This window comes from Rhamphochromis sp. 'chilingali', assembly GCF_963969265.1.
Source record: "Rhamphochromis sp. 'chilingali' genome assembly, chromosome: 18".
NCBI lineage: Eukaryota > Metazoa > Chordata > Actinopteri > Cichliformes > Cichlidae > Rhamphochromis > Rhamphochromis sp. 'chilingali'.
Window position 1 is genome coordinate 1773519 of NC_137945.1, and position 9805 is coordinate 1783323.

At 51.1% G+C, this 9805-nt stretch overlaps 2 protein-coding genes across 2 annotated transcripts in view; one reads left to right on the forward strand and one right to left on the reverse strand.

The window, feature by feature from the left end:
- Positions 1-4501, forward strand: part of cyb5a (cytochrome b5 type A (microsomal)) — a 9596-nt gene extending 5095 nt beyond the window's left edge. Inside the window, exons 2-5 of the mRNA XM_080864795.1 lie at positions 588-716; positions 1178-1207; positions 2741-2775; positions 3323-4501. Coding sequence (XP_080720921.1) covers positions 588-716; positions 1178-1207; positions 2741-2775; positions 3323-3401 — 273 coding nt within the window. The 3' untranslated portion in view covers positions 3402-4501. The remainder of the gene's footprint in view (positions 1-587; positions 717-1177; positions 1208-2740; positions 2776-3322) is intronic.
- Position 4502: 1 nt separating this feature from the next.
- On the reverse strand, positions 4503-9561 carry LOC308385686 (protein phosphatase 1 regulatory subunit 3G-like). Its single transcript, XM_080864794.1, has 2 exons — positions 7849-9561; positions 4503-5662 (listed from the first exon to the last, which is right to left on the reverse strand). The coding sequence occupies exons 1-2, from the start codon at positions 8567-8569 to the stop codon at positions 5460-5462; spliced, it is 924 nt and encodes a 307-aa protein (XP_080720920.1). The 5' UTR covers positions 8570-9561; the 3' UTR covers positions 4503-5459.
- Positions 9562-9805: the final 244 nt, after the last annotated feature.

Below are 9805 nucleotides of genomic sequence, written 5' to 3' on the forward strand. Positions count from 1 at the left end.
GTGGTTCACTGCAGGTCAGAGCGAACCTGTGAATCATTCATTAATGAGACGCAGGTAAAGACAAAGAGGCGATGGGGAGGACGGTCCAATCACAGGCCGCGGGCGAGTCTCAGTCCATGTCGACGTCTGGTCCCAAACGTAACTCATGTGTAGAGAGGTTTACAGCGTGTCATCAGCTGTGGTCCTGTAAGGCGCCCCGACAGAGGCGAGCTGCACGTCATGTATGCCATGTTTCCCCAGCCTGCATGTGGGCAGCCTGATTGCACCATGCAGCGCTGAAACTGGCTCTGCAGCTGCAGCGGCGTGACTGACTCACAGCCTCTGCGACTGTGACGACTTCTCGTGGCAGAGAGGGACACGCACGCCTCTGTTTGATGAGGGCGACCAGCATCGGTGTTACTGCGAGCGTGCACGTGGGCCTGTCACAGCGTGTTACCGTGCCGACCGCAACCGGAACCTAAAGCAATGTGAGGATTTGTGTTTAGCCTCGACTTTAACGAGTGACTGGTTAGAAATTGTGTGTTTAAAAGTGTGAATGTGTGCGTGAGGAGGTGAACTGACGGCTCTGTGTGTGTTTGTGGTGTCAGCACCCCGGAGGAGAGGAGGTGCTGAGGGAGCAGGCCGGAGGAAACGCCACGGAGAGCTTCGAGGACGTCGGACACTCCACCGACGCCCGAGAGATGGCCAGCAGCATGGTGATCGGAGAGGTGCACCCGGTGAGTGTGTGTGTGTGTGTGTGTGTGTGTCTGTGAGTGTGTGTGTGAGTCTGAGTCTGTGTGTGTGTGTGTGTGAGTCTGTGTGTGTGTGTGTGTCTGTGAGTGTGTGTGTGAGTCTGAGTCTGTGTGTGTGTGTGTGTGTGTGTGTGTCTGTGTGAGTCTGTGTGTGTGTGTGTGTGTGTGTGTGTGTGTGAGTCTGAGTCTGTGAGTGTGTGTGTGTCTGTGTGTGTGTGTCTGTGTGAGTCTGTGTGTGTGTGTGTGTGTGTGTGTGTGTCTGTGTGAGTCTGTGTGTGTGTGTGTGTGTGTGAGTCTGAGTCTGTGAGTGTGTGTGTGTGTGTGTGTGTGTGTGTGTGTGTGTGTGTGTGTGTGTCTGTGTGAGTCTGTGTGTGTTTGTGTGTGTGTGAGACTTGACTGCACTGTGGGAGGTGCTGCCTGTGTCATCTCTGTGTTTCTGTGTGCAGGAGGACAGACACAAGCTCTCCCAGCCTGAGGTGAGTGAAGCCGTTTCAGTCGGACTGAGCTGATCGCATGTTTGGGGCGTTTGCAGACGCTGCACTCGAGTGATGACAGCAGAGCTTTTTGTGGTTTTCGTTTTGCACTGGGACACAGACGCTCCCACTCTCCTCCCCCTCCGACTGTCACTGTGAACATATAAAGAGTCACAATCACAGCCCAGCACACCTGTTCACTCGCCCCTGCGCCGCCCCGGGAGCTCACTGCGTCACCCCTCCTCTGCAGACGGCCAGAGACCACACCCACACCACACCCACGCCACAACTTTAATCACAGCAGATCACAGAAACATGTCGTTTAAACTGAGACGATGTAAAGAGGTGACGGTCTGAGGAGAGCTGCTCACATACGACAAGAACAAGCTGATTTTCCCCAGAAAGCACCAGGATAACGCTAATGCGTGCTGATTGGTTAGTTAAGGGTTCCATGGCACCGATTTCCAAAGGATTGTCGTGTCCAAATTCATAGGCTGCATCCTCCTGAGGACCCAGCCCACGTAGACCGTGAAGGCCGGGTCCTCAGAAGGTCGGAAGTAAACGGCTGTGAAATGTGACGGTCCAGCCTTCTGATCTGCGTCACCGCTGTCTCGGTGGAGTTAATAAACTCGCCGTCTGCTCCTTGCTGTCTAAAATATAACAGGACACTGGAGTAAACTCTCGACCGTCTCACACTTCTGTTTAATCAGTTTTCTGTTTGACGTTTATTCAGCTGTGTGAAAACCACCCGGGGGATTAATAAAGCCAAACAACAACATTTTTAGGTTGTCTAAGTTGTTTAACCCGAGCAGTGAAAGTCCGCGGTGATCTGAACATGATGTGCCGGAGTTGTGCCGTTCTCGGCGGCTCCAGTGACCCTCGAGCTCCCGGCTAGCTGTCGAGCTGGTGGGTAGCAGACGCCTCCGAAAACGTGGAAGCACTTTTGCAAATATGCGATATCTTGATAAACCGAGCAGATATTTGATGTTTACACAGCTACTTTCTCGCCTGAAAATATGTTAAAAGTTTATTTTGTGACCCAGAAAGATTAGTATGCGTAATTTTAAAACTTTTGCTGGGCCGCACTATGAATTCTGGGATATGGTAGGCCACGAAGGACACACCCGACCCATCCTTCAAATTCAGGGAAAAGCAGGATGCATTTGTCGGCTGCATTCGGAGGAGTCTACGAATTCGGACAGCCTTCGGCGCGTCGCTGTGACGTAATCGGTCTACAAATGCGGCCTCAGGAGGATGCAGCCCATGAATTTGGACCGATAACTCTGGCAGATGTTAGGGGGCGTGGCTAAAGCCCAACAGGAAGCTTCACAGGTGCAGACGAAGCAGCGCGTCACGATGTCGAGCTCTTCTTTCAAAAACAAGATGAACACTTGCCAAAGTTCACGTTGTGCAGCTCATTCTGGGCGAGCTCGAGAGCGCCCCCTGGTGTATTTATCACAGTGACCTTTGACCCTTTGATGGGTTTATTGTAAACAGCGATGTAGCCACGGGACTGACTCTTTTTGTGTTTTACAGGAAACACTGGTGACCACTGTGAAGGAAGAGCCCAGGTGAGCCACGCACACACAGACACACACACGCACAGACACACACACACACACACACAGACACACACATGCACACAGACACGCACAGACACACACACAGACACGCACAGACACGCACAGACACACACACAGACACGCACAGACACACACAGACACACAGACACGCACAGACACACACACAGACACGCACAGACACACACACAGACACACACACAGACACAGACACACACACAGACACACACACAGGCACGCACAGACACACACAGACACACACACAGACACACACACAGACACAGACACACACAGACACACACACACAGACACACACACAGACACACACATGCACACAGACACGCACAGACACACACACAGACACGCACAGACACACACACGCACACAGACACGCACAGACACACACACAGACACACACAGACACGCACAGACACACACACAGACACGCACAGACACACACACAGACACACACACGCACACACAGACACACACACAGAGTGGGTTTGTGTGCACCACTAACTGTGCGTCTGTCCTGCAGCTGGTGGTCGAACATGCTGGTCCCCGCTCTGGTTGCAGTCATCGTCACGGTGATATACAACATGTACTCCTCTGAGTGATGTCATCACACACTGATGTGATGTCACCAGCAAGCACCGACGTCTGATTGACAGCCAATAGCAGTGAGAGGTTGCCATGGCTCCTCCTCCCAGCGTTGGGTGGCGTTTTTAGAGCAGACGAGCGGCGGCTGCGGACCACCTGACCAAATAGACACACCCCCGCAGGAGCGTCTGTTCTAGGATCACCGACTCTACGCCAGTAATGACCCTGTAATTCATTTCATCCTGATTAACCTATCAACCAATGATGTGGCATTATGTTAATGAAGTAATTTACATTGTTGAATTCACCGTGACAACGGGCGCCGCAGCGAATCCTCATGCTCTGAAATTGTGTAGAAATGCAGCGGGTGTATAATTTGTTAAACTTTTTATATGTTTGTAACCGAATGTAAATAAAAATTTAAACATGCAGTAAGCAGCTAACGACGCGTCATGTGACTGCGTCATGTGACGTCACAGCCGCCATGACACTCACCTGTTAAAGTGGACCTATTCTGCTCATTTCCACCATTTTTTTCGTAGTCAAATTAAAAAAAACGTGAACACATCCTCTATCTTAACACTGCCCCCTGGTGGTGAAAAATACCTTCAACTAGCTTTATTCTGATTGGCTGGTTTGAACAACAGGTGGGTGGAGCTTCTGTTCCTTAGGTGACCGTATAAGTTCCTCTCTGTGACATCAGAGAGACCCAAAAGTAGAAAAAGTGTGGTAAACGGAGCCTTTGGAGCTCACTCACAGGCGTCATTATTAAAGCTTTTCCAGGACAGGAAGTATGACCCGGCGGACGAGGAGCAGGATGTTGGCGTAAGAAAGAGCTGGTCGCTGTCAATCACAGAGTAGCCACACCCTAAATCATTTGACCCTGAATTGGGACAAAATCTAAACGACTAAAACCTGCGACTGAGACCATCAGGCAGATTTTACTGAGGTTAAAAAGAGAGACTGGCTGCTACACGCAGCCGACTCATTCAGACCGACGCACACGTCCATCTTCTACGTACAGTCTACACGCAGTCGAGGTCAGATTTACTGCCATTTTTTATTTCGTGCTGCTGTGTTTGCAGGAAATTATCGAATAAAAACATTCAGACGTCGAGTTTGTCCAGCTGAGATTTATTCAAAGTGCCTTTGCGAGGCCAGATGACGAACACGAGGCCTTGTTTAAAGAAAAGCAGCAGCTGTGATGGATGTGACGGAGTCAAGGATCTCCAGACGAGCAGCAGCGTCCGTGGGATCGCGCAGCTTCTGCTCGTCCAGTCGTAGTCACGGCCGTTTGAGTCCTGATTTACAGAGACATGATCGGGTCATGTGACCGGCACTAAATGGCAGAAAAAACACCAGGATTCCCCAAAAGTTCTGTGTTTATCTGGACGTTGTGTTCAGTAGAGAAAAGTTTCATCATCATCCTCAAGCTCGTCGTCTGGAGCAAAAAACATCCAACTGTAAATCAGCAGAGGAGAAGCACGCAGTTATTGTCACACAAACATTCAACTCTCCGTCACCTCGTGGGCGACGGGTCACAGAAAGCCGTTCCAGCTCGGGGTGTTTCAGGTCTGCTGCTTTCGTGGTTTTCACTGAAGTTCAGAGAGCAGAGTCATCGCCGCACTCTTCTTCTCTACGATCCCATCCGTCTGCTTCTTCCTCGGCTTCCTCTTGTACAGGTACGTCTCCGGTCAGCGCCGGTGCTTCAGCTCGTGGATCACTCTCAGAAACAGCGCCCGCTGTGGTCTCAGCTGAAGCCGATTGACCGAGCGCAGCGACCTGGAAGGATGGGTGTGGCTCCAATCCTAACCTGGGAGTGTCAGACCTGTTCTCCATCATGGGAACAAACAACCAGATGCTCGTTGATCGTCTTACACCTGCTGTACTTGTTCATTAAATCGTGGTGGGAACACATCAGAAGGTCACACGAGGTCACAGGAAAGAGTTGTTTGAGGGTTTTGTGGAATGTGGGAAATGGTGGATGCAGGATAATCGAAACAGAAACATATTTAAATGGTTTGGAGGATGAACGTGTAGAAATACAGGTCAGAAAACACAACTTTAAATCATTCTCAGTTATAAAAGGCTGCGGCTTTTATTTTGAAGTGTCGCTTCCTGTTGAAATGCTGGGATTCCTCTGGGCTGAAGCAGAGAGGTTGGAGCTCATCAGCGTTCAGAGATGGAGGCTGAGAGGAAGCAGCTGCACTGATAAACTGACAGCTCTGCAGCGCCACATGGAGGACGCGCAGCCACACGCCGTCACGCGCTCGGGAACCTAAAAACAACACAAGAAGGACACGAGGAGATCATTTGGACAGAAACTAAATGTGTGCCATGAAAATAAAAACAGTTTATGGAAGTGAATGCGCCCACAGAGGGAGGTGAAAAGGACAAATGCTGCCACCTAGAGGCGAAATAGACCAACTACAGGCTGCGCCGCTCAGAGGCTGCAGGTTTAAAGGTAAACGAGATGCTCATGAAACGCACACACACACACACACGTGCTGTCGTGCTGTAAAACAGAGGTGTCAAACATAAGGTCTGGGAGCAGGGAATGGCCTGGTAATGGCTCCAGTCTGGTCCACTGGAGGATGTGAAGGGTTGTTACAGCTTTCTGTGCAGACGCAGACTTCATGTGCTCCAGACTCACTGAGGTGTAGAGAAACCATCCAATGACAGAAACACGTGTCGGCTTGTACAGTGGAGCCAAAGTGAGAAAATGGCTACAGGACAGTCTGGCCAATCAGCTACCAGAACCTTGTATGTGACCAGGATATAAAATAACGCTATAAAACATGCTTGCTTTAAAAGTACGTGTCGTACGGCAGCTGAGGCGCAGCTGCTGCTGAGCGGCTTGTGTGGACGCTGCGGTGATGGAGGGTTGGGGACTTCCACTCACTGTGCTGCACCTTCATGTCTCCACTTTGCAGTGATACTGCTGACGGTTGGTTGTGGAAAATCTGGCAGTGAAGAAATTTCACAACCTGTTGCAATGAGGGCTTCCTGTTACAGCGTCGCACCCGGATCCGTGAGCTCTTTCAAAAATCATTTCACAAATCTGTGACAAAACAGCTGAAAGCAAAGATTAATACTTGCTTCAGTCAGTGCGGCTGCACCTGCTGATTTCAGTTTGCAGACTCTGCTGCAGGAGCTACACAGCGACGTGCACGCCTCGCTCTACCATCACCAGACTGTGTGACATCATTTAGCATGTAGCTGCAGGCTCAGCTGTGACCTCTGTGATGAGCCTGAACCCCGGGCTCGTCCATACACCCCCACCCTCCAGCTGAAAGTACCTGCAGTTCCTCTAACATCCAGCAGAGGCTCAGCACAGGACCTCTGGGCCGTGTTTGTGCTATTGGAGCCTTTTTAATGACATCATGTGACCAATAACATGGCTGCTGTGAGGTTGCTGTAGCAACAGAGCGTCTGAGAGCTCCAGCTTTACTCTGAGAAACTCAAGGAGGTCATTGTAGTGCTCCTCAGCTCCTCTTTCATTCATGCTCACAGGTCCTGAGGTCACAGAGGTCAAACAACCATTGACTACAACAGGAGTATTTGTTCCTGCGTCAGGTAACAAAGACCCAGCTTAAGCTTATAAATATCTTTTGCATAATTATTGCATAAATGTTGATATTTTACTGATTTTAAACTTTTAAAAAGTTCAGTAAGAGAAAAGAGAAGCAGTGATGAGCTCCTCACTGACATGCTGCTGTAGAAAAATCCTCCCAGAGTGGAGGCGGAGACAGGTTCTTCACCTCTGCCCAGCAACGTGAGAACGGTTCCCATAAAATGATAAAGAACTTGTTGTTCCTCTTATTAGAAGAACCCAGTACTGACCGCTGCTGGTGGCAGCGCTGCTCTACAGTCGGACCTGGTTCTGTGGTTGATGGGCTCAGGAGGGAACCTCCTCTCTGCATCCACGCCACCACCCTCCAATCAGACCAATCCAGGCTGAAGAGGACACGGCATCACCACTGAAAACATCTGGAGCTTTAAAAACACCACAGAGGAAACATCTGGCTTCGAAGGCAGAGGACAGGCTCACTCCTCTCACACTCCTTCAACATGTCAGAATCTGCTTCCTGTTCGGCTCAGCATCGTTTTACAGTGCGGCGCGTGATGACGTCACGAGAAGCAGGCAAACAGCCAAAGTGATTCAGTTACTTTTACTAAACATGAATCATGTGACAGCATTCAGGAATCTTTACTGTCCATCAGTGAGCAGTGTCCACGTCACAGTTAAAAAGAAAAGTTGAAACTTCTCTGCCAGGATTTCATTTTTCCTGCTGTGACATCTGAAACTTTGACGCGTCCTGACCTCAGGAACTGAGCACAGTGAGCCAGAGAGAGCAGGACACCAGAGCTGAAGGTCAGAGACAGAAGCGAGGAAGGAGCTTTGCGACGAACGGACAGCTTTAAATACAGAGGTTTTACGCAGGATGGAGAGGTTTTACGCACGGCTCAGGGGACGTGGAAGGCGGCGCTGACAAAGGCCGGGCACGCAGCGGTACCTGACGGTGTAGTTCTGCCCCTCGTTGTTGTCCCAGAACTCCCCCTCCTCGCACTTCAGGTAAACGGCGAGGTGCACGGCGGAGCCGGGGTCTGCGAGGGGCGGGATGTACACGGTGAAGGCGAAGCGCTCCCCCACCAAACCCGGCTCGACGGCAGCCACGGGCACCGCCTGCGCGTCCATGTGGGACAGCCAGCCGTTGAAGGTGTACCTCACTCCGACCTCCCTCCCGGTGGCGCAGCCGCTCAGGACCCGCACGTGCCCCCGCACGTCCAGCTGCGTCGCGACGAGCCGTTCCAGACAGACCCGGAGCCGCCGGACTCTCCGCTCCGTGTCCCGGAGCTCCGGGAGGTCCGCGTGCAAGCCGGCGGCGAAGTTGTGGCACAGGCTGCTCAGGAGGTCCCGCTGCTCCAGGGGGAAGCTCTTGTGCCGGGACAGGACCTTGCTGGGGATCTGCGGCTCTTCCAGGGAGCTGAAGTGCTTCACTCGGGCCAGGCTCAGCCCCATGGAGTCCGCGAACTTCACGCGCTTCCTGCCCTCCTCCACTCCGTGGGCTCCTCCCGGGCAGGCCGGCAGGGACTTTGCTCTCCTCCCGTCCTTCAAGAACCTCTCTAGCTGAGACGCGTCCAGCTCGTCCTCCAGGTCTTCCTCCTCCTCCTGCTCCTCCATCCCTCTCTCCGTGGCACTTTCACGGGTCTGTGGAGGAGAGCTGTTGCCCGGGTGCCGAGGCTCGTATCCGGTAGGAGTCCTCGCGCTGGTCTTGTCTCCACCTGTCTTCAGACTCCCGCCCCACGATGACAGCAGAGCGCGTGCGCTGTTCTCACATCAGCTGCTGTCGCGTAAACACCTGCGTGCGCACAACAACAACAACAACAACAGAGCCACGCGCCGGTGTGACTGCGCGAGCTCAGTCAGACTCCATTATGTAACAGCTGCGTCACTCCTGGGGATAGTAAACAAACCGGTGACGCAGTCCTGCAGTCGGGAAAACGTGGGGGAGTATGCCACAGCGCTAAATACACCTGTACTAGTGATGGGATTTCCGGCTCTTTTTAGAGAACCGACTCTTTCGGCTCGACTCACTAAATAGAGCCGACTATTTCGGCTCCCAACCGGCTCTTCAGGTTGTTTTGTTGCTTTAATTAAGCAATTAAGCAAAAGTTCATTTACCTGTTATTACCACACACCATATCCGGTCATTGGTACTTGCTGGCTTGTGTAGCCATGAGGTAACAAAAGCTCACCACTGCCCCCTAGCATCCTGGAGCACTTCTGTTGTCTTTTGTACGTGTTTTGAGTTTGTATGTGCTTTGTCTCTAGGGGCCACCGTAAATATACTTTTATTTATTCACTCCACATAAAATGTAATAAATAAATCATATAATACAAAAACCAACTAGTCACAGTTCAACTTTTAACTATTTACATTTTCAGCTTTTTCCTTTTCAACAAATTTAAAGTGAAACAACACAAAACACTGCAAACCACAACACAATTAAATATAAATTAAACTATGAAAACAAAAAGAAGATGCACATTCTCTGTCATATGGGCCTGCATGAATAAACTTTCTGAATCTTTCATCATCTGCTACTGAAAATAGTTGTGGATGATTACTATACCTTTCTAATGTGACGTTGTTGTCCCTGGCTCTCTTTCTCTCCCTCCCGCTCTGTTCCTGTGCTACTGAGTGTAACTACCGCCCCTCCCCCCTCTGCCCAGTGTAAAGCACAAGGCTCGCGTGCAGAGTGAAGCGGGAAAAAAAGTGCGAGAGAGAGAGAGAGAGAGAGAAAGAAAAAAAAAACCACGGCTCGCGATAAGGAGCCGGCTCGCGTCGTTCACGTCAAAGAGCCGTTTCGTTCGCGACCGACCCATCACTAACCTGTGCAGCTGTGAGGAAGTCGT

What these genes read in the sequence shown, in the direction of transcription:
- LOC308385686 (XM_080864794.1), bottom strand. Translation starts at nt 8,569, where the DNA reads ATGGAGGAGCAGGAGGAGGAGGAAGACCTGGAGGACGAGCTGGACGCG. An exon ending in CCTTCCACGTCCCCTGAGCC is followed by an intron (nt 5,663 to 7,848) that starts GTGCGTAAAACC and finishes TGTTGTTTTTAG; the next exon opens with GTTCCCGAGCGCGTGACGGC.